The 25,285-nt window shown below is 33.4% G+C and overlaps 7 protein-coding genes across 9 annotated transcripts; all 7 read right to left on the bottom strand.

The window, feature by feature from the left end:
- Positions 1-513: 513 nt before the first annotated feature.
- LOC132202604 (brachyurin-like) lies at positions 514-2,919 on the bottom strand. The gene is made up of 7 exons (XM_059629610.1): positions 2,863-2,919; positions 1,639-1,750; positions 1,319-1,580; positions 1,107-1,264; positions 948-1,043; positions 740-894; positions 514-684 (listed from the first exon to the last, which is right to left on the bottom strand). The coding sequence occupies exons 1-7, from the start codon at positions 2,917-2,919 to the stop codon at positions 514-516; spliced, it is 1,011 nt and encodes a 336-aa protein (XP_059485593.1).
- A 542-nt stretch (positions 2,920-3,461) lies between these two features.
- Positions 3,462-5,411, bottom strand: LOC132202506 (brachyurin-like). The gene is made up of 7 exons (XM_059629461.1): positions 5,338-5,411; positions 4,950-5,055; positions 4,618-4,879; positions 4,405-4,562; positions 4,247-4,345; positions 4,037-4,191; positions 3,462-3,977 (listed from the first exon to the last, which is right to left on the bottom strand). The coding sequence occupies exons 1-7, from the start codon at positions 5,392-5,394 to the stop codon at positions 3,807-3,809; spliced, it is 1,008 nt and encodes a 335-aa protein (XP_059485444.1). The 5' UTR covers positions 5,395-5,411; the 3' UTR covers positions 3,462-3,806.
- A 921-nt stretch (positions 5,412-6,332) lies between these two features.
- LOC132202603 (venom prothrombin activator porpharin-D-like) lies at positions 6,333-11,887 on the bottom strand. The gene is made up of 12 exons (XM_059629609.1): positions 11,828-11,887; positions 11,383-11,494; positions 11,106-11,322; positions 10,809-10,969; positions 10,636-10,725; positions 10,289-10,437; positions 10,060-10,226; positions 7,260-7,303; positions 6,930-7,064; positions 6,765-6,854; positions 6,565-6,713; positions 6,333-6,503 (listed from the first exon to the last, which is right to left on the bottom strand). Exons 1-12 carry the CDS (start codon positions 11,885-11,887, stop codon positions 6,333-6,335), a joined length of 1,545 nt encoding a protein of 514 aa, XP_059485592.1.
- Positions 11,888-13,183: 1,296 nt separating this feature from the next.
- Positions 13,184-14,918, bottom strand: LOC132202602 (uncharacterized). Its single transcript, XM_059629608.1, has 7 exons — positions 14,859-14,918; positions 14,500-14,611; positions 14,222-14,438; positions 13,934-14,094; positions 13,770-13,859; positions 13,416-13,564; positions 13,184-13,354 (listed from the first exon to the last, which is right to left on the bottom strand). The coding sequence occupies exons 1-7, from the start codon at positions 14,916-14,918 to the stop codon at positions 13,184-13,186; spliced, it is 960 nt and encodes a 319-aa protein (XP_059485591.1).
- A 955-nt stretch (positions 14,919-15,873) lies between these two features.
- On the bottom strand, positions 15,874-18,172 carry LOC132202570 (brachyurin-like). Its single transcript, XM_059629553.1, has 7 exons — positions 18,063-18,172; positions 17,915-18,005; positions 17,616-17,862; positions 17,108-17,268; positions 16,901-16,990; positions 16,112-16,260; positions 15,874-16,053 (listed from the first exon to the last, which is right to left on the bottom strand). Exons 1-7 carry the CDS (start codon positions 18,114-18,116, stop codon positions 15,886-15,888), a joined length of 960 nt encoding a protein of 319 aa, XP_059485536.1. The 5' UTR covers positions 18,117-18,172; the 3' UTR covers positions 15,874-15,885.
- Positions 18,173-18,602: 430 nt separating this feature from the next.
- On the bottom strand, positions 18,603-20,635 carry LOC132202513 (uncharacterized). The gene is made up of 7 exons (XM_059629469.1): positions 20,505-20,635; positions 20,353-20,455; positions 20,072-20,300; positions 19,594-19,754; positions 19,355-19,444; positions 18,899-19,047; positions 18,603-18,828 (listed from the first exon to the last, which is right to left on the bottom strand). Exons 1-7 carry the CDS (start codon positions 20,562-20,564, stop codon positions 18,661-18,663), a joined length of 960 nt encoding a protein of 319 aa, XP_059485452.1. The 5' UTR covers positions 20,565-20,635; the 3' UTR covers positions 18,603-18,660.
- A 295-nt stretch (positions 20,636-20,930) lies between these two features.
- Positions 20,931-24,197, bottom strand: LOC132202427 (trypsin-1-like). 3 transcript variants are annotated; one of them, XM_059629341.1, is made up of 8 exons: positions 24,047-24,197; positions 23,835-23,955; positions 23,478-23,583; positions 23,232-23,421; positions 23,002-23,159; positions 22,433-22,528; positions 22,147-22,295; positions 20,931-22,049 (listed from the first exon to the last, which is right to left on the bottom strand). In XM_059629341.1, the coding sequence occupies exons 2-8, from the start codon at positions 23,916-23,918 to the stop codon at positions 21,864-21,866; spliced, it is 969 nt and encodes a 322-aa protein (XP_059485324.1). In that variant the 5' UTR covers positions 23,919-23,955; positions 24,047-24,197; the 3' UTR covers positions 20,931-21,863. The 3 variants fall into 3 exon arrangements, with proteins under 3 accessions (XP_059485324.1, XP_059485325.1, XP_059485323.1); XM_059629342.1 differs by having other exon boundaries at positions 24,052-24,185; XM_059629340.1 differs by having other exon boundaries at positions 23,835-24,164.
- Between the last annotated feature and the right edge of the window lie 1,088 nt (positions 24,198-25,285).

Here is a 25,285-nt window from a genome sequence, read left to right as displayed (position 1 = left end):
TAGCATGATAAGGATATTGTCAATAATAACAGAAAAATACTTATTTTTAAAATTGGTCTGTAATCCCACTCTTCGTTTTTAATAGCTCGAGGAAAAATTTAAATGGAGTAGATTTGTATCTCTACTCACTTGCTTTGATAAAAACACAAAAAAATGGTGAAGTTGGAAAATAGTATCAATTTATTAAGCTGTTATTAGGATGAAATGAAGAGCAGTAGAAAGTTTTGTTGCTGCATTTGAAATGTTCCACCTTGAAAATACCAGCAAAGCCAGAAATGTAAGTTAAGCGTCACGTTGAAATGCGTTATAATGGTCAATTATGAGATGAAAATGATTTTATTTCTTTCCAAAACAAATAAGTTTTAAGCATTTCGATTAGATTGATCCAGAAAATCATATAAAACGTCTTAAAAATTTATTTGAGGGCAATAACCAGGAATCTTTCGAATATCATTAATATTAAATTATGAATTATTTAACCAATTATGAGTAGGATTTAAACACGATTTTTATTTAGGTAAAGGTTTTTTTGGTCTGCTGCTTGATCCACGGGATATATGGGTAGATCCTGGTGTAAGACATGGGGTACGAGCTAGGGCAGCCCAAGTACTGCGAATTAATTCCAATCAGCTTGGCTGACGAGTCCGTGTCCGAGGTGTACACAACTGGTCCACCTGCGTCCGCCTAAAATTATGATGATCAATAATAATTGAGCTATCAAAAATGTCTCAATATTTACAAAACAGAATCCTTTTGTTGCGGTTGACGAGCTGAGGCAGCCAGCGTTTTTTGGATACGAGACGTACGTTTCCGCCGTTTGAATGAGACAAGTCCACTTTTTCAAGTTCACCAAGTCGATGTAATTTAACGCCGGCGTCGTGGCCAGCTCGGTGGCTGAATTGCAATTTTAATTTAATTTGAATATAAAATTTGAAAAAAAATCTCACTGTCGTCAGCCGGGCCCATGCCCATGGTGCGGACAGACACGTTGTCCAGTCCGTTCGATGGATCCCTCGTGGAAATTCTGATCGTGGAAATTGTCGCTGAAAAGAATTCATTTTGATTGTTTTTGCGATTCGTTGGCGATTAAAACGAAAATAACTCACCAGAAAGGGTCATTGGAGAGAGAAGCCTCAGCAGGGCTATGTCGTTAATAACAAAGTTCCTTTTGTAAGACGGATGGACGAGAATGCTAGCGCCGATTCCGACGTCCGTCATGCCTGGAGTGGTGATCAAACCACCGTAGACGGTGACACTGGCTGCCCTGTATTTAAAATTTCCATAATACAGCGTCTGATTATTTATGAAAAAGTCTCACGTTGCGACGCATTGGGCAGCTGTGATGACCCAAATTTCGGACAGTAAGGCACCACCGCAGAGAAGTGAAGTACCAGAGGCTGTACTGCCCGCAATGAACATGTAGTAGCCAAATTGACCCGCGGTAGCTGCAGTGCCGCCCAAAACTCGGCCCTCGCGTGCAGTGACGTTGGAAAATCCAGTTTTTTCGCCTATTGGTGGGTGTTGAATGGGTTTATTGGCAATATTGGGAGTTTCCGTCGACTCCTCCACGCTTTCGGTAACTTCAATTTTATGAAAAATTTAATGAATAGATTATATTTGGATATTTGAAAAACTGACCCTCGTCATCTTTGGTCAGAAGTTCAAGTGAGTAGGGAAGTTCTTCATCTTCTGTTGTGGTTGATTCTACTTGTTCAGTTGTCTCGTCTTGCAAGGGACCGTTGGAATTGCACTTAAAGATCAGAAATATAACTAATTATAATGATCAACCTCTAAAGCCCACACATATATGGGACTGGAAAACGTAATTTTTTTTATTGCTTTTAAAATTTTTTATTTGAACTAAATGAAAAAAATTGCGCCGAATATTAAATAAGTGCTTATTGTGAAAAAATTTTAATTGTAAATTTTGTAATTTTTAAATAGCAATTGCAAAGACTGCCCAACCAGCAATTTTCCCTCCCTTTGCAAGCAGCATTTTTGGCAGCAAATTTAAAGTGTCGTGATTGTTCTTTTTTTTCTATAGTGTGGGTTCATGCGGTGGCCGATCTCTTTTTGATGTCGGGCGTTTTAGCAGACCTCTGCTAGTTGTGAAACCCTTTCTACTCATTTTTTTCCAATTCAATTTTTTCATGTATGACTTGAGTAGAATAAACAAACAACAATTTACGTTACTCAAGAAGACGATCACGAAGTAAAAAAAAACGGGCTATTGTCCGTGTTGACTAGATTTTCCATGAAATTAACTGCTCTCTTAATTTTCTTCACGGTATATGTGACACAAATTACGATGACACGCGCTGCGTCTTGACTTATACAAGAATTAATTTAAATATTTGTAAGAATCAAATTAAATATTTTTCACAATCTATTCTAGGAATTATTTAAATGAACATTGACTTGTGCAATCTGAGGGTGTTTTACGCAAACATTTCCGTGTTAATTTTCTGCTGTAGTGGTGGTTAATTAAAATTATCATCACATAGAGATGCGATCAAAAAAATTGTGAGTCTCCCTGAGCCACATACTTAAAGTCAAATTTTTTAAACTATATTGGCTCATTCAATTAATTGCTTGTAATTTAAAATTATCTTTTTTAATTGTATATATATTTCGTTGGAAAATTTCACGATGAATTTTCTACAACTAACAGGTAAAAAAATTATCACCTCTCACCTTGATTAACACAAATCTGTGCGTTCAATCACCCTGCAATCTCACCTTGAAGCGCTCATAATTTTAAAAGGCTTCAATTTACTTGATGTGCACTGTTTACATGAATAGCAGCGATAAAATTTAATACTACAATTTGATTACACAAAAAGATAATTTCATCTTGCTTACCCTTGCAAATGAATGTCCAAGTAGCACCAAAAGAACCAAGAGCGTTGAAGCACGCATCACTGTTGCAACTTAACTTTTTTCTCACTGCTCTTCTATAAAATAATAAAGAGATCCCACCACTATCTAGATAAATGACGACTGGTGCGTTGGATAGGAGCAGCAAATTAATTGGCTCTCCGATGGTTGCTCAAAAAATATATAGGGACTAGCTAAACGTGTAAGCTGGACTTGATCGCTTCACATTAATTCAAGAATGTTTTAATGACATATTATAGAAGATGCCACTAACCTGAGAATTTCAGACATCTTATTTGGTTGAAATCGCAAAACTTTTGATCAAATGTACTAGGAAAATGCATTGAAAAAGAACGTGGTTCTATAAGAGAAATCATATTTTTCATTTTTAATATTCAATATGATGCAGTTTATGTTAAAAAAAATGATAATTTAATTACATGACGTCGAAGCCTTGATATCGGCCTGTAATTCCATTCACCGTTTAATAGCTTGCTCCAGGTTAAATTTAAATGATATCGTTGGTTGGTATCGCCTGTGCTTGCTTGCGTAGAATAAAACAACAAAATTAATAGATGGGAAAAAATATGAATAATTTATTAATCTATTAAAGATCATGTGTAGAACAGGAGATAATTTTTGTAGCTGCAAATGGGATAATATATTTCCACCTCAAAAATGCCAGCAGAGTTGCAAAAAAACTCATTTCACGCACAAACGTGTCATAATTATTATGAAATCATTATTCCAAAGTAGAAAAAACATAGCCTTTGGATTAGGTTGTTTGAGAAAATTATATTAGGCGATTGAAAATTAATTTGATTACACTAATTTGCCCTTGTGGCAATCAGAAATAATTTAAATAAGCCATTTGAAATTAATTTTAAAATAATTCTCAAGTCGGATTATAACAGAAGATTTAAAAAAAATTATGTGAACGTTTTTTTGGTCTGCTGCTTAATCCACGAGATATATGGGTAGATCCTGGTGAAAGACATAGGATATGAGCTAGGGCAGCCCAAGTACTGTGAATTAATTCCAATTAATTTGGCTGTCGTGTCCGTGTCCGAGGTGTACACAACTGGACCCCCTTTGTCTGCCTAAAATTATGATTGCTTTAAACATAAAAAAAAATTATCCTCAATATCTCTATCTTTACATAACAGAACCCTTTTGTTGCGGTCGACGTACTGAGGCAGCCAGTGTTTTTTGGGTAGGCGACGTACGTTTCTGCCGTTTGAATGAGACAAGTTGATTTTCTTATGTTCACCAAGTCAATATAGTTTAACGCCGGTGTCGTCGGCAGTGTCGTGGCTGAAGAAAAAATATTAATTGAGTTAGATATAAAAACCTATTTAAAAATTATCACTGTCGTCAGCCGGGCCCATTCCCATGGTTCGAACAGACACGTTGTCCAGCAGTCCTGATGAAGTATCTTTGGTGGAAATTCTGATGGTTGCAATCGTTGCTGGACATAGTTGAAAAAAAATTAATATGAGAGGTTCATTGTTGAAAAAAAAAACGCACCAGAAAGGGTCAATGGGGAGAGAAGCCTCAGCAGGGCTATGTCGTTAATGACGAAATTCCTCTTGTAAGCTGGATAGACAATAATGCTAGCGCCGACTCCGACGTCCGTCATACCTGGAGTGGTGATTAAGCCACCGTAAACCGTGACACTGGCCGCCCTGATTTCAAAATTTTTATAGAGCACCTGAATATTTATCAAAACAAAAATCTCACGTTGCAACGCATTGGGCCGCCGTGACAACCCAAATTTCGGACAGTAAAGCTCCTCCGCACTGAATTGCACTGCCAGTGGCCGGAGTGCCCACAATGTACATGTAGTAGCCAAATTGACCCGAGGTAGCTGCAGTGCCGCCCAAAACTCGGCTTTCTCGTGAAGTGGCATTATTCTTGATCCCGTCGCATAAAATCGGTGGGTGCGGAATGGATGTTTTAGAAATTTCAGGTGTGTCCGTCGAATCCTCAGAGATCTCAGTTTCTTTAGTTTTTTTTTTAAATTATCAATTATTTTTAAACATTAAATTGGAAAATGAAAAAATAATACATACTTTCGTCATCTGTTGTCAGTAGTTCAAGTGAGTAAGATAGGTCCTCGTCCACTGTTCCGGTGAAATTGACGTTATCATTTTCCTCAATTTGCTGACCATTGTTTAACTTGTATTTAAAAAAAAAAATTATTAATTGTGCTGTCGCTTAAACTTATGAACATTAAAATTATAAGTTCAAAGAATAAAAATTCTTTGTTCAATGTTGCCGACGTTTGGAGAATATATGGAATCCTGATTTAATTAAAATTTAATTTTATTATTAAAAAAATAAATAGAATATTGATATCAAATATTTTAAACATTTTCTAAAAAAGAATTAAAAGAGCTAGCAGATATAAAATTTAGCACCTCATTTTACATAAATAAAAATAAGAAAAATCCAACTTACGCTGACACAAGCGTGAATAAGAAACACCAGCAGCACCAAGCATGTTAAAGCGCGCATCACTCTTGTTGCAGCGTTTTTTGCCAACTGCTGTTAGCAACGCGTTTTATTACATTATTAGTATCGTAAAAAAATTTATCCCACCACTTTCGTGCAATGAGATCATACCATACAGGTGCGCCAGAGTGTCGAAGTTTTTAATGGGTTGAAATTTATCATGCAAAACCGGAGAGCTTTTAAAATGCGATTTGCTTTGCCTACAAGTTAAGTGAGGTATTTTTATGGTCACTTTATTGTCCAATATTTTGGTTCGTGATTATTTAATTAGTATTGAAATTTTGCAAAATCGATTTAGCAATTATATAATAATTATAGCTATACTTATATTATAGAGGCCCATGGCAAATAATTTTGATAAATGCTGATAAATTAATCTTTGCTTCCAAGCAGTTGTTCACAATGGTCTCTCTCTTTCTGCAAATTTAAATAGTCTTCTACTGCAGCTAACGGCAGAAGGTGCGTTCTATGTGCATACAGCTGCTATACTTTCCGAAACAACATCATATCTCTCGCATTCAGAACCACAGAGAGATCAAGGAAGCAGGAAAACAAGCGATTTTTTCCAGATTATTTTTTTGATAAAAAAAATTGTGCAAAAATAGGTATAGCTTTGCTTTATTTATTGTAAATTACAGTAGTTTTTCCCACAGTATTATTATTGCCTTAAAAAATTAAAAATTTGTATTCACAAATTCCTTTTTGGAATAGCAGAAAATATTTTAGATTATCGTCAAATATAAATTACATTGCCTTAGAACTGTGGATCTTGGAGGTCAACAGATTAAAAAAGAGGTTAATTTATTGATATTTTTATGCTTGTATTTCTAAGCAGATGATAAGAAGCATACAAACACTATTCATTATGAATGTTTAAAATTGTATTACAAGTCAAAGTTATAGATTTATTGTTTAAAATTACCCCCATCTTATTGGCATTTTTACACAAATGATATCTTGGTCACTTTGGTGATCCAGGCTATGTAGGGTTGCACCTTGGTGTACGCGCTTGGATAAACAGAAGTGCAGGAAACAATTTCACTGTTTATTCCCACAAGTACGCCTGAAGATGATCCAGAGTAGGTGTAAACCACTGGGCCGCCAACATCAACCTACAAATATAAATTTGAACTTGTAGTTATGATTATGGAGACTAAACCAAATATAACTTACATAGCAAATGTTCTTTTTACCCGAGCTGGTGTCTAAGCACGCCGTATTGACAGGGTACTGATAGTAGTTTGCCAAAGTCAGAGAGTCGCAGTAACTTCTGGGTATTTGCTTAATATCGACATAGTTTAATGCAGTGCCAGAGTCAGTGCCTGGTGGGTATAAAAAAGATGGATCCATTCAGAAAAATCTTTCACACTCACTTTCCTCAGTAGCGCCCATTCCCATGGTGCGAACCGAAACATTGTCCAGAGAGACTGTACTTTTTGAAATTTTTATGGTGGAAATGGTTCCTAAAGTAAAAATTGTTTTATTTAAGTTCCCATTAAAATTTTTTTGATTATTTTAATAAATTTTCCATTACTCACCACTTAGAGTTAAAGCACTAACTAGCTTTAGAAGTGCAATGTTGTCCAGTTTGAAGTTGTATCTGAAGGTGCTTGGGACATACGTGTTAATGACTGCCTTTCCACTCGGAGTGTGACTTTTTAGATAAGAAGTACCTTGAAAAAAATTTGTTATTAAATTTTGATGTTAATTTGGTAGTTTGTGGTAGTGGGTTTGGAAGCATTTGAGCAGTAACTAGATAATTATTAATTAAAAATTTAACAAAATTTGTCACACATATTTAAAATGAAATATTCAGATCAATAATTATGCTATATTGGATAAAAAAAAATGCAAATGATGATAAATACTTGGCGGTGCTGAAAGTCCGGCATAAACAAGGGTCCCTGTAGTTCTGAAAATTAATAACAGTTATAATACTTACAATTAAACATAAGTAGAATAATTACTGTGTACTCCAAAGATATTTTTCTTCTCCATTAATTCCCATAATAATTACTTTTCATTATGAAATATTCAGAAGGTTTCATATTATCTAATCAAATATTGGTAGCCCAGAGAGGAGTGAAATCAATTTCCCTTGCTTGTGGACCAATTGGAATTATTTGTTTTTAAATATCTTTTTTTTTTTTCAAAAATAATAAATGTATTTCAATTTAATGAAGGCAAAAATTTGTCCACTGTTAGTTTCTGGCTCATTTTTCTTTTAAAATTTCTAAAATTTTATTAAAATAAATCCAAATACAGCTATGTGTGATGAGATTTGTGCTCACATTTTTTCAACTATAGGATATAATTATCTTTTACTCCCACATTTATGTTTAAACTTTCAAAAGCTGACGTAATCTTTTTTTTTAACTAATGAAGTTAAAAAGTTTTAAATTATCAGGACTTAATTTCAGTTCAATCTTGTGCAATCTTGCTATATACTCACCCGGAGACGCAGGTTGCCGCGGTCAATACCCAGATATCAGAGAGAATTGCACCACCGCAATTCACTGTAGTTCCATCCGCCTTTGTTGATGTAATATATGCAAAGTATGGAAAATCCGCTGCTGTACCCTCGGTACCTCCTACAATCCTAGAGGTCCTGTTTATTATTTCCGAGCTTTCAAAATTTTCAGCGAGAGTCGAATTTGTTGACATTTCCTATTATAATATAAAGAAAATTACAAGACACTCAACTTTGTACCATTTTCAACCTGTGCGTTTTCCTCTGGAGAAGCGTTGGAGTCGTAGTCAGTAAGTTCAGGATTTTTTTCAACGTTGGTTTCCACAACCTAGCGAAAATTTGTATAATGTATATTTATAATAAAGCTGCGGAGCTTTAAACTGCGATAAAAGGCGCCACGATGTTATGAATATACAGAAAAATTCAATTGCAGACTTTAATTTTCAAAGGATATAGAACTTTTATAATAATATTTACCATGCAAAAGACACAGGAGCCTAGAATTGTAGAAAACGTAGAAAACAATAAAAGGTTGGCCCTCTTCATTATACTAGCTCTGGATCAAATGGTTCACTAATATCTAAATTAAATATAAAGGCTAATTTATATATTCGTCCCCTCCAGAAAATATTTAAGCCACAGGTTAAGAAAATTGTGCTATCGATATGAGAGGAAGGAGAAGATACATGTTGTTGACAAAAAGCCTTCTGTGGACTAGAGGCCTCCTGTCAAAGTGTCAAATGATGCTTAGTTATAAAGTTTACTGTCCAGACACATGGCCATTTCTTTACTTGAATATAGAAAAATAATATAAATATTTCAAAAATCTTGATGACGAAAAATAAACTTGTGTATGGCATTATTTACAGTTGTAGACAATTGCTTTGTAAAATATTCTTTACAATTTTTTTTATGAATTGATTTTCTCCCCTAATATTTTGATAGATTTAACAATATTCAAATGAAATTAAATTTAAAAATTAGAATATAATGTGATAATTTTTTAATCTATCCTTTAGTAGCTTGTTCATCCACTTTTATTTTAGTAATTTTATTGTTTTCTAAGTAAGATTTGTAACATTTGTTTCTTACATGCTCACCTGTTTCATTGAAAAAAAAAATGATTTACAATGGATGATATTGACAGTCTTATTTTTTATTGGCTCATTCACATCAGCAGACAGCGCAAATTATATCTGAAAGTCAGTTCTGCTCTCTTAAAAATTGGCTTTTGATCCAACCAAGCTTTTGGACAAAAAAGTCTTGATTGAAAAGTTTTTTGCGAGATGGTCCTTTAATGGACAAAACAGAAGGCCAATTGTCCAAGCACCTTTTGAGAAAAAGGTCATTTCACCAAAGCACGCTTAAATAGGATTTGTCTACTGAAAGCTTTTTGTCAACAACATAAATATTTATGCTTTCTATCTTGTCTTGACATATAGCAAGCATGCTAATGGTTTTTTGGCTATTAAATTTATATCCGTTGTAAGGATTCATCCAAATGGCACAGCATTAAAACTAGCTAGATCATTCATCTTTCATTTTAGTTTTAATTGCATTATAAAATTCTTCACAAAATATATCTTTTGGTGATTTTCCAGAGAGCCGCTAAATGCTGAAGCTGAGCAAATTTCCTTTATAAGCATTTGTCAATATTATTATATTTATACAGTTTTTGTAATAGTAGCAGAAATAATTCCAAAGTATGGTATAACAAATTGAGTTTGTTGTATAAAAAAACCAGTATTTTAATACCAACTCATAATGATTTGGTTAATTTTACATAATAAATCAAAGTCTTTCACTTCATTTTTGAATAGTCATTTAATACAACATGTAAGGACGCTTGAAAATTGTCTTTTGTGGATACCTCATTTTCGAGCGAGCTTGAGTACTGTAATCTAATTTGGTTCGTCTCCTTCATAAAGAGACCCAAAATAGATTTCTTACCGTTTTAAGCCATAAAAAATTCAATTAAAAAAAAATAAGAAAAATAATGAAAAAAAATACGTATGCTATTTACCAGGTAATTTTGTAGCATAAAAATGTTATTTTTTTTTTTTAACTTTTTTATTTTCAAAAAACAAAAAAAAATCATAATGGCGAGTTCCTCTTATTATGTTTTTATTAAATTATCATCAAAAGCAGCTTTGTCAGGAAAAAATGGACTGATTGCCCTTCAGCATTGACATTATTACTGGAAGGATTTCTTGGTGATCGATGTGATCCAGCTGACGTAGGGCTGCACCTTGGTATAAGCGCTTGGATATACCGACGTGCAAGAAACAATTTCACTGTTTATTCCAACAAGCACGGCGGAAGATGATCCAGAATAGGTGTAAACCACTGGGCCGCCGACATCAACCTAAAAATAAAAATTTGCTCTTCAATCAAATCGCGTCCAATAAAACTCAAAATTTTACGTACATAGCAAATGTTCTTTTTACCCGAGCTGGTTTCCAAGCACGCTGTATTGACAGGATACTGATAATAAGCTTCCAAAGTCAGAGTGTCGCAGTAGCTTCTGGTTAATTGCTTAATGTCAGCATAGAGCAGTGCTGTACCAGTACCAGTGCCTAGGAGTTAAAAAAATCATTTAGCTAAGTGATTTAGTAAAAATTTATAGACAATTGCTTTTTTGAGTGTTTCTAAAAATTTTAATTTGGTCTTTCCTCATGACTGGGTTCTTTGAGTGATTTCCTAAGAATAAAAACTAAAAATCCCGAGGAGGAGAAGAAAAATTAAAATTCAATGCATTCAATTGTACAACTCACTTTCCTCAGAAGCGCCTACTCCCATGGTGCGAACGGAAACATTGTCCAAGGAGGCAGTATTTTTCGATATTTTTATGGTGGAAATTGAACCTACAAATTATGAATTCAAATTATTGAAATGAAACTATCGATATCAACTTAGTAAAATGTATTTCACAAACTAGTCTACTCACCACTGAGAGTCAGTGCGCTACTGAGCCTTAGCAGTGCAATGTTGTTCAGTTTAAAGTTGTATCTGAAGGTGCTTGGGATGTAAACGTTTGTCACTGTTTTTCCCACATCCGTCGTGGATGGTGGTGCTATTAATCCGCCGTACACTGTAGTTCCAGTATTTCTATGGAATAAGAGTTGAAATTTGGCCGTGTAAAAAATAAACAAGTTAAATGGATAGAACACTCTTATTTTTTTCTTTAGTTTTAAAAATCAAACAGAAAAAGTTGAAGTATTTAATTTTATAGCAATTGACTAACCCGGAAACGCAGGTAGCTGCGGTCAATATCCAGATCTCCGACAAAATTGCACCTCCGCAAGTGACAGTGGTGGTGCCATCCGGCTTCAATGATGTGACAACTGCAAAGTACGGAAAATCTCCGGTTGAAGCAGATGTACCTCCAACAATCCGCGCAGTCTGGTTTGGTGCGTTGCTTTCCACTTCAACGGTTTCATAAATTTCAGCTTGAGTCAAATCTGAATAATTTTTTTTCGGTTAGATATTTTAAAAGAAATTCATTAACTATTTTAACAAACTTTTTTCTACTGTTAACTTTTCAAGGGTAAAGTCATCTGGAGATGCGTCAGTGTAGTCAATTAGGTCAGGATTTTTATCGTCGTTGGTTTCCACCGCAATATCTTCCACAGCCTGGGTGAAATTTGTGATTTATAAAAGGCTAAATTTTAAGAGTCACGCTGGTTTTTGGTTAGAAACCACACAAAAAAAAATGTGTATTTTGGTTTTGACGCATTTAAATTCATGTTTAAATAGCGGATTTATTATGATTCTTCTTGGTCAAAAGAAGAAATTTTAAATTGTATAAAAGAAGAAGAAAGGGTTTACCACTAGCATTCAAAATTCTAAGAAAATTCTATGATTTAATTATTTTATTGAATATCAGCATTAAATCTTGTTCCTTATTTAAATATTTTTATTTTTAATAAATTGGTAGGGAGAAATTAAATTCAATCGTTAACATACCTTGCAGTTGACACTGCTGGCTAGAGTTGCACAAAGTAACAAAAATGTTGTCCACTTCATTGTCTTGGCGGCACTTTGTTGACCGAATGACTGATGCAAATTTTAAATCAGAGGTTCTATTTATAGTGTGGTCTTGACCCTCATCCTCTCCTATGATTTTCGAAGAGACTGAGCCGCACACGTGTAAAAACGAGTTCCATTTTTAAGTGGAAGGAGATGAGTTTTATCTTACAAAGATCCTGAGGAAAGAAACATTCTAGTTGCTATCTTTTAATGTTAATATAAAGCCAGCAAGTATACTACATTAATAACTAGAGAACTTATTTGTTAATGTTAACATATTTTTTTTGATCGAATTAAAAAATCCTATTTTGGAAAAAAACGAAAAACGTAAGGAAGTAAAACAAAAATAATTTCACTTTTTTTTTATATCAATTTCATTTAAAAATTATCCGATGAAATTAACAATTAGATACTATCACGCGCTTTATATGTGCAATTTTTTGGTCTTCTATCTAATCCATCAATCTGACAATAAGGGAATGATTTTTATGCCCGTGCTGCGGCGTTACAGTTACAGCTTGTAATCTCAATCAGCACCAGACTTGTGTCATATTTGGAGTACACAAAGGATGCACCTTGATCTCACTGCGTTAGTAGTGAAAATCAATGTTGGGAAGTTTGCTGATAATTAAATTACCAAACAGAAGTTCGTTCTAGTGCTTTTGAGGTCTAAACAGCCCACAGTTAGTAAGTGTCAAGAGTAACAAAAATTTGAGAAAGCTAAAAAAATGAAATTCTTAGAAAATAATTGTTATTAATATTGGTAAATCATATAAAATATAAAAACTTTTGGCATTAAATTTTCATTATTATTGATAACTGGAATTTATTTGTTTTCCATTTTTTTTTTTCAAAACTTATGCCTGCATGCAGCTTGTTTGATATTTTTTTCAAATCAACGTAATTCAATCTCACACTCTTACATGAAATTTATGAAGTTAGATTAAATGAGAGATGCAATACAAATTTTTTGCTCCCCATATTTTGCATGAGAAAAAATTACGTTTTATAAACTGTAAAAACTCCTACGTTTTCTATGATAAATATGACAGTTTTTAAAATTTAATTTTAAATACCATTGAAATGGAACATTTTTCAAATATGTTGTAAATCAAAAATCAAGCAACAAAATACCTATTTGACCTAAGCATTCAAATTTGAAGTATTAAATAAATACATTAATGAAACAAACAAAATAAAATTAACCGATGAACGAATAACGTATTTAATTTTGCAACAAAAGCAGGACACAAAATACTTGACTGACTGGGACGCCCTTCAGCATTGACATTATTACTGGAAGGACTTCTTGGTAATTGATGTGATCCAGCTGACGTAGGGCTGCACCTTGGTGTAGGCGCTCGGATATACCGATGTACAAGAAACAATTTCACTGTTTATTCCCACCAGCGTGGCAGAAGATTCCCCAGGGTAGGTGTAAACCACTGGGCCGCCAACATCAACCTAAAAATAAAAATTTGCTTTTCTATCAAATCGCGTCCAATCAAACTAAAATTTTACGTACATAGCAGATGTTCTTTTTACCCGAGCTGGTTTCCAAGCACGCCGTATTGACAGGGTATTGGTAATAAGCTTCCAACATCAGAGTGTCGCAGTAGCTTCTGGTTAATTGTTTTATGTCAGCATAGAGTAGTGCTGTACCAATAGATGTGCCTAGGACGTAAAAAATCATTTAGCAATTTGATGTGCATACAAAATTTATAGAGAATTTCACTTTGTGTTAAAAAATATTTAAATTTGGCCTCTCTTTCTGCATGAGTTCTTTGAGTTGTTTTTCGAAGGATAAATTAACGATTAAAAAAGCAACGAGGAAAAGTTCATATTCAATGCATTTTACAAACTTTTTTTCACCACTCACTTTCAGAAGTAGCGCCTAATCCCATCGTGCGAACGGAAACATTGTCCAAGGAGGCAGTATTTTTTGATATTTTTATGGGGGAAATAGAGCCTGCGAATAATTTGGAAATAAGAATAATAATGCTGATATTGTAAAATTGGATTTAAAATATGGGAGATATTCACCACTGAGAGTCAATGCGCTACTTAGCCTTAGCAGTGCAATGTTGTTCAGTTTAAAGTTGTATCTGAAGGTGCTTGGGATGTAAACGTTAGCAACTGTTTTTCTGGTATCAGTCTCGGACGGTTCTGCTACTAATCCGGGAAAGACTATAGTTCCAGTATTCCTAGCGAATAAGATGTGAATGCAAATAATCAATTTCCAGTTGATGTAAAAATATATTTTGAAATTGATTATTTTTTAATTTGTCTTATTGCTTGTTAGAAAATTAATTTTTGTAGCCATTAACTAACCCGGAAACGCAGGTAGCTGCGGTCAATATCCAGATCTCTGACAAAATTGCACCTCCGCAAATGGAAGTGGTACTGCCATCCGGCTTCAATGATGCTACAAGTGCAAAGTACGGAAAATCTCCGGTTGAAGCAGATGTACCTCCAACAATCCGCGCTGTCTGGTTTGGTGCGTGGCTTTCTGTTTCAACTGTTTCATAAATTTCAGCACGAGTCAAATCTGAATAATATTTTACGTTTAGATATTTAAAATAAATAAATTAATTAATAATTTAACAAACTTTTTTCTACTGTTAACTTTTCAAGGGTAAAATCATCTGGAGATGCGTCAGTGTAGTCAATTAGATCAGGATTTTTATGGTCGTTGGTTTCCACCGCAATATCTTCCACAGCCTGGGCGAAATTTGGTTTAAAGAGTGTTAAAATAAAAGAGTTGACAAATAAAAAGGTATGTTTTGGTTTTGACGCATTTAAATAAATTTTCAAATGAGGAATTACATATGATTCAAAATTCTAAGAAAATTGTATGCTTTAATTGATGTATTGAAAACAGGCATTAAATGTTTCTTATTAAACTATTAATTTTTTCAATAAATATGCAGGGGTGTGCAGGGGGAAATAATTTAAATCTTTAACACACCTTGCAGTTGACACCGCTGGCTAGAATAGCACAAAGTAACAAAAATGCTGTCCACTTCATTGTCTTTGCGGCACTTTGTTGACCGATAACTGATGCAAATTTTAAATCAGTGGTTCTATTTATAGTGTCGTCTTGACCCTCATCCTCTCCTATGATTTAAAAAAAAAAAAAAAAAAATGAGCCGCTCACGTGTAAGAACAAGTTCCCATTTTTAAGTGGAAGGGGATACGTTTTATATTACAAGCATCATAAGGAAATAATTATTAGATGAGCTTACTTGTTAATATAAGTCAGCATGTAAGGATAATCGTTGGTTTCCACAGGGTAGGGTTAAATTTGATATAACAATATTTTGAAAGAATATTATCGCATTAATTTTAATGAAAATATTTTTCTATGTGGGAATCATCACTAAAAAATATATTTCACGCAATATAATGTACAATCAATTGAGAAATTAAATGAATATTCTAATATAAATTAACTCACATACTTCATTATTTCTGCTTTAGGTGTGTTTAATTATTATGAACAAAAGCTCTTTTAAATTAATATCATGGGAAAAATAATTTCAACTTTGAACTATACCTTGCAGGCGAAAAGAATTATTGCTTGCAGTTCACACCGTTTGCTAGAAATGCACAAAACAATAAAAATGCCGACCACTATTTTCTTGGTTGACTGATGCAAATTTGAAATCAATAGTTCATTTAATTGTGTGGACTTAAACCTCGTCTTCTCTAATATTTTTATAAACCCTGCTCTTGTGTTAAATTTGGTTCCCTTTCTTTACAGGAAGGAGAGAAGTTTTTTATTTGAAGAACCTTAATGAAACAAAAAGATGTCATTTTCTATAAATACACATAAAAATTGCAGGCACTATCGTTAAATAATTTGTGAAGCATTCAGTGAGGAAACGTTCATATTTAAAAATTATTTCCTAAATTGTTTTTTACCTTTTTTTAAAGAAACTCATTGATTTGAAAAATATTATTTTATTACAAGTAAAACAAAAATGGCATAGCACTCATGTAAAATTTTTTTTCGTCTTCTCTCTAATCCAGCCCAAGTAAGGAAGGATTTTGGTGTACGAACTGGGGTAAGCGTTGCTGACGCACCCCTGCAGTTGGCTTGTGATGCCGATCACCACCAGACCGGTGTCAAAATTGTACACCACGGGTGCACCACGATCTCCCTGATAGTGAATATGAAGTGAAAACTAATTTTTGTGTGTTTGTGATTATTTTAATTACCAAACAGAAGTTTTTTGTAGTGCCTTCAGGGTCCAAACAACCAGCGGTTGGTGGGTAAGTGACGTACGCTGTGTCTGTGGCGATGTTGCATGTAGCTCTCGGGATATTTTTCAAGTCGACGTAGTTCAAGGCAGTGCCCGCACCCGTAGCTAGAATTTAAATTTTCCTCAAATTAAATAAGTTTTAAAAGATGGATTACAATTTTAACAGATATCAAGGCTTTTACCCACTTATAAAATCATTTTTTCATAGAATCTAAGAATTTCCAATTTTATATGAGAATAATGATGTAGTTAGTAGTTGATTTATGATTTCAAAAAATTTGTCAAGAGTTGCTAGTGACGGACTTCAGATAAATTAAAAAAAAAATTTGGGATGAATAAGGAATGATATATGCATAGATCCCTACACTCAATTTAATAAATCCCGTAAGAGGTCAAAGAATGTATGCAGCCCATGCTAGTACAATTCAAAGTACCGAAAAAATTTTAAGCATGCTTAAAATTTTCCAGTGAAAAAGTAAGGTTATCTGAGGCAACATCTTTTATTCCATACCCTTTTAAAAATAAATTATTAATTAATTGTTAGAAGATCTATACAATTTAAACAGCACAGTGAAATTTTTAAACAAAAACTTTGTTTTATAATAAATATATATTATACTATTAAAAAAAAGCAATAAACTCATGATCAAAATTCAAATTGCTGCATGAAGTACGTATACAATTTGTTTGTAAACAATGTGATGTAACAATTTGGACAAATAAACAACAATAATAATATACTTACTATCGTCTGCAGTTCCCATTCCCATTGTGCGTACTGAGACGTTATCAATGGAGGCTGAGTTCTTTGACAGTCTGATGGGACTGATTGTTCCTGCGAAAGAAAGTCATCAAAGCCTCAAGTCCTTATTTTATTATTATTGTTTAACTTGTGTACTTGTAATTTATTAAGAGGATCTGGAAAATTTAAAGGAAATAACTTTTTAAATACCACTGAGTGTAAACGCAATGAACAGTCTGACAAGGGCAACGTCGTGAATTACAAAATTGGATCTGTAGTATGGGTGGATTATTGCCTGTCCCGCTTTGCCTGTGGTGTCCCCAGTCGCCGGTGGTGCTATTGCTCCGGCATATACAAGTATTGAGGCAGCCCTTTAATAATTAAAATTTTAATTACAAGATTTGCATTTCGTTTAAAAAAAAAATATTAGTCATTTCTGAATATTAGCTTTATTAAATTGTGAGAAAATATTTTATTATTTTATGAAGAATATTGAGAATAACGCTTGGAGTAAAGGGAAATAGCTTGGATCCATTTAATTAAATGAACATTCATGTTTTATATTTAAAAAAACTTTAAACTTTCATTTAATAATAAAAAGAAAATAATAATAAAAAAAAATCATAAAAAAAAACACATTCAATTTGTTGATGATGGCCAAAGCTTTAAATAAATTGGTTTCATTAATAATATTTATAAAAAATAAAAAAACACTAACTGTGCAACGCATTGGGCGGCGGTGAGAACCCAGCTTTCAGACAAAAGTGCACCTCCGCAACTGATGGTAGTGGTTCCGTCCGCTTTAGTTCCCAGAACGTAGACAAAATAAGGAAATTGACCAAGTGTTGCTGCCGTTCCACCAAGAATCCGACCTTCGTTAGTATTATTACTATTTGTATTATTTACTGGCCACTTAGGAAAAGTTTCATGGTCCGTTCCATTACTGCTGCTGATGAAGTTCTCGTCTAACAATAAGGGTTTAATGAACAATTAACATTTTATTCGTTAATCGTTTACCTGTTCCATTGATCAATTTGTCTAGGGTGTACGCGTTCTCCAGGTCGGTAATTTCTGAATAGTCCACGTATTCGGGCTCATCTCTGAACGCCTGATTAAATTTTTCTCAATAAGCTGGAACAATTTGGTTTAATAATTATAAATTTACCTGGCAATTTACGCTCATACAGAGCAGCGCAATGAAAACCGCAAACAGATGCATCGTTTTTAGAACTTCGTTTCAATCCAACAGCCAATTGCTAACTGATCCTAAAGAAGGGAAACGAGTCGGCTATATAATCACGGTGAAACTTATTTGTGCATGTACTGTTAGCTTTGATTCATTATTACAAGACGCTAAGGCAAACGCGGCGATATTTTACAAAGACTGGTTATCCAAAAAAAATCTGCAGCAACCTCAATTTTGTTTGTTATAGAAATAATTTTTTATTCGTCAAAGTTACTAAATATTTAATTAATTATGAACAAAATTACTGACAAAATTATTTCATAAATAGCTAATAATTGAAGTATTAATTTGATCAGTCTAAATTTAAGTAATTAAATAATACCCATTCCTTTTTTACTTGATTTGATCTGACAATGAGAAATTTGTGGAGGGCATTCGGGATAAAAACACTATTTTTAATTCCTTTCAAATTATTTCAACACGTATGTGGAGGTAAAAAAAAAATTAATCAAGTTTTTCAAGGAAATAAATATTTTTATCCTTTATTAGCAGGAATTATATAATATAGACAAAGCTTTTATGTGAAGTTTTTCTTCGTCTTCTCTCTAATCCATCCCAAATAGGGACCAATTTTGGTGTACGAGCTGGGGTACGCGTTGCTCACGCACCCCTGAAGTTGGCTCGTAACCCCAATCAATGCCGTACCGGAATCATAAGTGTACACCACAGGTGCACCAATGTCACCCTAGAAAACAAACAGCAAAGTTAATTGCACTTTAAACATTTCATGAGATGATAAATTAATATTTTTATACCACACAAAAGTTTTTCGTAGTTCCCTCAGGGTCCAAACAACCTGCAGTTTGAGGGTAGGTAACATATGCTGTATTTGTGGCTGAGTTGCAAGTAGATCTGGGGATGTTTTTCATGTCGACGTAGTTCAAGGCAGTGCCAGCACCCGTTGCTAGAGAAATTAAATTTAAATACGTTTAGAACATAACTGAGAATTATTATCATGTGATCTTATTCTGTCTATAAATGTGATGCTTTTAAAGTACTGCCTTTCAATTATGGATAACACAACAAATAAATTGATGGAATAAGTATTTATTAAATTTGCTTTTTTAACCTTCTAAACATTGTAAAAAATATTTTTTTTCTGTGCAAATTGTTTCTTATTGGAAAAAAATTCACTGAGTTCAATCAAATAAATTGTGTTATGACGTTTGCTGAATTTTTCCTCAATATTATAATAAAAATATACTACTTACTGTCATCAGCAGTTCCCATTCCCATAGTGCGCACAGAAACATTGTCAATTGAAGCGGAGCTTTTAGAAAGTCTGATTACACCAATGGATCCTAGAAGCAAAATTTCAATCTACGTAATCACCAAAATTCGTGGATTTTTTTTATGTTACTTTTCTTCAAATGATTGAATGACGAATGAAATGCAGATTTTTTTTTTTTAATTTCATAACAAAGAGCAATACAATTTTCAGTTTACTTACCACTTAGGGTGAAAGAAGCGAAGAGTCTGATCAGTGCAATATCGTGAATTACAAAATTCGATCTGAAATACGGGTGGATTATCGCCTGTCCTGCTTTGCCTGATGTGTCCCCAGTCGCTGGTGGTGCTATTGCTCCAGCGTACACAAGTATTGAAGCAGCCCTTTAAATGAAAAAAAAAGAATTCATAAATTAAAGTCACGATTGTTTTAAAGGCCTCTATTAAAATTTAAAATATTTTATTTTAGGCAGCATATTTGAGATCAAAATAGGTTTTGAAGCTCATTGATAATGTTTTCCTCCAGAGGCATCCCCCTAACTAAAAATCTATTAATTTTAATTTTCAATGCTTTTTTTAATTTAAAAAAAAAAAAACTATTCAATAGAATCTGATTAAATTAAGATGATTATATTTTTTTGGGAAAAATAATTATAGAAATTAAAATGATTTCTCAAATGAAATAAAAATATTTTTCTCACTTTGAAACGCATTGGGCGGCGGTAAGAACCCAGCTTTCAGACAAAAGTGCACCTCCGCAACTGATGGTAGTGGTTCCGTCCGACTTTGTTCCCAGAACATAGACAAAGTACGGGAATTGACCAGCTGTTGCCGCCGTGCCCCCGAGAATTCGACCCTTTTTTGCCATAGTAATATTCGACGGCCACTCCGGAAGGGCTTCATAGTCAGTCTCGTTGTTGCTCTGCATGCCTTTAGAAAATTGAAACTTATTATTTAGTTAGAGTTGAAATAACTTTTTTACCTGTTCCATTGATTAAATTTTCCAGAGTGTACGGATTCCCCGGGTCAATGATTTCCGAATAGTCGACATACTCGGATTTCTCTTCATTTTTTGCGTCCTCTGCCTGTTTTATTTATTTATAAATAAAAAAGAGAAAAATTAAATAAAATTACCTTGCAATTTGTAACTGTGCAGAGCAACGAAATGCCAATAATCAAGAGCAGAAGCATCATACCAAACCAACTACAAATTTCCAACTGGTTCTTTAAATAGGAAGCGAGTGAATTTATAAATTCAGTGTGCCAAGACTACAAGACGAACGCGTTTTAACGAATAACTGGTTCTTCATCAAGATGAGTGAATAAATTACACGAACGAAAAATAATATGAATTGACAAGTGTCCTCTTTTTTTCAGAATGCACGTGCAAAAAAATTAGTAGATTATTAAAAATAACTTCAATTTCTTTCTTTCTCATCGTTCAGCTGGCATGCAAAATTATTATACACGTGCAGCATTGGCACACATGCGAAAGATGTGAAAATCAAATCCAGCAAAATCCTAAAATACTTTTTGACACACTTAACGTTTAGACCAACACAAAAAAAAATCTGGTGTTGAGCGAGAACATTTTATTGAACATAATCTCGTCGTCATTAAAACAGGTTTATGATGCAGAGCATTTTCTCAGCCTATATTTTACGGGACACACTTCTTTCGTTCTATAAAAGGGTGCCAGCACCACGTATTTTCCACATATTTTTTTTTAATCGCATGTAAAACTATTGCTATTATTAATATTTTTAATTAAATTTTTCAAGCAATGTGATTCTAATTGTACATATTAAGGTGCTATTGAATAATTCACTTTATTACAAGTCTGCAATGCTTATTTGATTTTTTTTTTTAACTTTTTTCTCCTAAACAATTTTGTTTAAAAATCAAAGTCTATCATAATAATCGATTTCTGTCTCTCAATCAATGTGCTAAAATAAAACAAACATCTATTCATGGCACATACAGCGTAATGATTTAATTGCTTTCATAAAGTTTTACTGGAACAAATTATTGCAGAATTTTCAGAAGTTGAAGATTGTTTTATTGCAGGAACAACTCATTTTAATTGCTGTACATAGAAAAATTGTAAATATTATGTTTTTCTTCTAGTGTAATATTAAGCCAAATTTATGAGCGCTGCCAGTTGTAAAACGTCACTTCACTTCTATACTTACTATTTTTTTATTGCAGCAAAACATAACTAAAATACAATTAGGCACCTGGTATTGCTATCTATAATGGTTAAATTATACTTAATTGCTATTGCAATAAGTTTTTTGCGGGAAAAGCTTTTTAAGCTTTATTGTACACATTGTTAGATATATAATTTCGCAGCATTTTGCTAATTTTATGCTATAATTTTGCACTAATTATAATTTAAATTTGACCATTAATAGCAGCGGATTTTTCTTATAGTCACTTTTTAAAAGAAAAAAACTGATATCGCAGTCTACGAAATCCATCAAAGAATTGTTACTAAGAGAAAAAAGTGTTCTTTGTTTGTACTCTAATCCAAGAAACGTAAGGAGCCAGTCTGGTGAAGGCCATCGGCTGATTGCTTGGGCAGCCCACGAATTCCGAGTTGATTCCGACCAACTTGAAATCCTCAACGTTGGGTTGAGTGCCGGGTGTTACGTAAACCACTGGACCGCCAATGTCGACCTACGTGCAAGGAAGAATGTAATTTATTAGATTTTCTAATCGGGCGATCAAATCAGGAATTGAGCATGCAAAAAAAAATATTCTCCAATTTACTTACAAAGCAGAATCCTTTTGACCCTCCCTCCGTGCCCAAACACTCGGTGTTTAGTGGGTAGTCAATGAAAGAATTTGAGGTCTGAATGTTGCAGAATTGCCGTCTAATCCGCGGCAAATCTACATACTGTAATTCGGTACCAACGTCAGTTGCTGAAAATAAATTCAAAGTTAAAATGGTTAAAATAAAGTAAAAAAATTTGTTGAAATGTTTGAGCAAAACAATTACTTGAAATTATAAGATTTCATGAACTTTTATCAACAGGACAAATTTGTAGAATTTTACACACAATCGTCTGACGTTCCAAGTCCCATTGTCCGCAGCGTTAAGTCAGTTCTGACTTTGGACAGGTCATAGGCTAAAATTCTTATTGGCGCAATCGAAACTGAAATTGTAAAAATTCGATTAAATACGTTCCTAATATTTATGAATTTTGTATATTTCCCTTTTTTAATACAATTTTTTTACTATTCACTGATTAATACATATTTTTTTCAATTGATGAAAGACAAGAGGAATTATTTTATTTTGCAGCTACTCTACCTTTACCATGTATTTATTTGAAATTTTTCGCATGCTATTTATTTTTTTATTTTATTTTTTTTTTTAAATTTTGACGCGTAAATATTATTTCATCTGTATTGCGTATCTGAAACTTCTATTGATATTAAAATATTATGAAATTTCCAAACTTGAAAATCTAATCTCTGATGTTAATTTCTCATTCATTCGAAACTAAAAATTTAACAGAAATGTTAAAAAATAAAACTTTTTTTTAGTTCAAGCCCCTATAAACTGTTATTTTTTTTTATATATTTTTATTTATTTCCGAGTGCATGTTTTTAAGGTTTTTTATACTTCCAAGTGGTATTGAAGCCCTGAATTTCAGAAGTGCCAGATTGTGCACTTTGTAGTTGAACCTAAACTGGGGATGGATAATGGCTCTGGCGTACACCATGGTGTCGGTCGCGGTCGGAGGCGCGATGATTCCCGCGTACACCTGAATCGTCGCGGCTCTGAATGAGAAATCACGTTTAAAATCACGTTTTGTTCAAATTCAATTTTTTTTTAGGCATTAGTCAACCTACGCAGCAACACAGGTGGCCGATGTTATTGCCCAATCTTCAGAGAGCAGGGCACCGCCGCATTTTACAATTCCGTTATATTTGGTGGCCTCAACGTAAATGTAAAAAGTGAACTGTTCGGCCACCGCCGCTGTTCCGCCGAGTATTCGAGACTGAGCCTGAGGTTCAGACTTAAGCTCCTGTTTTATTCCACCTATTTTTTTTCATTTTCAGAATGATGGAAATTTAATATAATTTATTTGCACTTGCCTCCCCAATAGGTGAAATATATTAAGGTGTATGGCACGTAGACTGCAAACGTGGTGTGGTTTGTCACGGTAATGACGGAATTATCAACTAATATCAATTCATTTGCCTATAAAATGAAACATAAATTTAATTTTAATTAGTAAACAATGATTAGCTTTTTTAATTTATTCATTTCTCAAGAACTTTAATGAAGGATATGCGCATGCTTATAGTTAAATTTATTTGGGGTTCTACCCTCTTGCTAATTTGCATGTGAATATTCTGCAAAATCTTCAAATTATATTCTTCACAATGAAGACGTTAATTTTTTTTTCTTGTGTTTTAATGTAAAAATTGTATAAAATAATATTTAGTTACCTGGACGCCGAAAAGACTAGTTGTTTGAAAAACAATGAAGGTGAAAAGTGGCCACTTCACGAAAAGGATCAGTTTTGTGAACATCGCGGCGCACCGCGCGCTATGCCAGTGGCTAGGTTATCTCCGGGAAGACAACAATTGTGATGTAAAAAACGGTCAGCATCCCACCACAGTGGGCTTTCGTGCTAATAAGTAGATTTGTTTTTTTTTACCTCACCAGTTTTTTTGCTTCCGAATTTCGGCGGCCGGCGTGCTTGCTGAGCGGAGTAATTTCGCTGCCACTGATGGGACAGAGCACTTGCGGTGATGTGCGAGGCACTTGCAAATATGCAAAAGCAACAATTATATTTTTTTATGCTCGCTAATTCCACTCCACTTCCAGTGAGCATTTCAAAGAAACACCGGGCTATATCAATTTTTGAAGGCCATCAAAAACATTGGCCAGGCCGAATCTGACAATGAATATAGTAGCAAAACCTGTTTTAGACTGGTTACACTCAAGGCATATATTTTATTTATAAAGATCTGATCAGGAAGACTTGTCACTTATACTTGATACTTACTGTCTGTTACAAGAATATAAATCTTAAATCCTCTCGGATCCCCTACTCATTTTCAACGCAGGAAAAAGATTTTTTTAATATCAAAATTGTAGATAATTTTTTTGTTCATTATCATCCGAATATTTTTTTTTCTTTCCATAAAGTGATATAACTTTACAAAATAATATAATAAAGTAGTTGTCCTATCTAATCTGACAAACGCATACAAAAGATTATATTTTGTAATTTAATTTCACACAAAAATATAACTGTTCATTTTGAATTGTGTGGTGGAAAGAGATTTTTAAATATAATGCCATATTTATTGAGAATAGATCTACATGGACGTAGAGGAAAATAAATAAAAAATTTTAATTTTATTTATCTAATTAGCAAAGAGGATTGTAAATCAAGTAACATTTTCTTACTTAAACTATTCTTTGACTATTTTATGCCTTTCACCCTTTATCAAGTTTGTGTTTAATTATTGTTATTCACTTAATTACCCTATTTTAACTATGAATTGAATTTTGTAATAACAATTATTACATATTCATGTTTTAAGTAAATAATTCATAATCACAATTCTCAAATAATACATTACTGGTTTATCCAAAAAGATATCTTTGATATATCAATATTTCAATTCGTTAGATTTTGTAAATACACGAAAAAAGTTCTGCTGTGGTTTAAAGGCGGTTCAACCAAAACGAAACAGATGAAAATTTATTTAATTGTGACAAAAATGTATGTTGGTAATTTGAAAAAAACAGAACTGTAAACCTGGAACATTTTATATTTTTCATTTTGAATTTTAGCAATGTCGGAGTTTTCTCCTTCTTGTATTCGTGTGAGTGGAAAAGTTTTTTCCGGTTTTATCGCGCCTTGGGTTGAGTGGTGCTGAACGCG

This window comes from Neocloeon triangulifer, unplaced genomic scaffold (genome assembly GCF_031216515.1).
Source record: "Neocloeon triangulifer isolate White Clay Creek 2 clone unplaced genomic scaffold, ASM3121651v1 ptg000015l, whole genome shotgun sequence".
In the NCBI taxonomy this organism is placed as follows: Eukaryota; Metazoa; Arthropoda; class Insecta; order Ephemeroptera; family Baetidae; genus Neocloeon; species Neocloeon triangulifer.
Note: the sequence above shows the minus strand (reverse complement) of the source record. Positions and strands in the feature narration are given on the sequence as shown.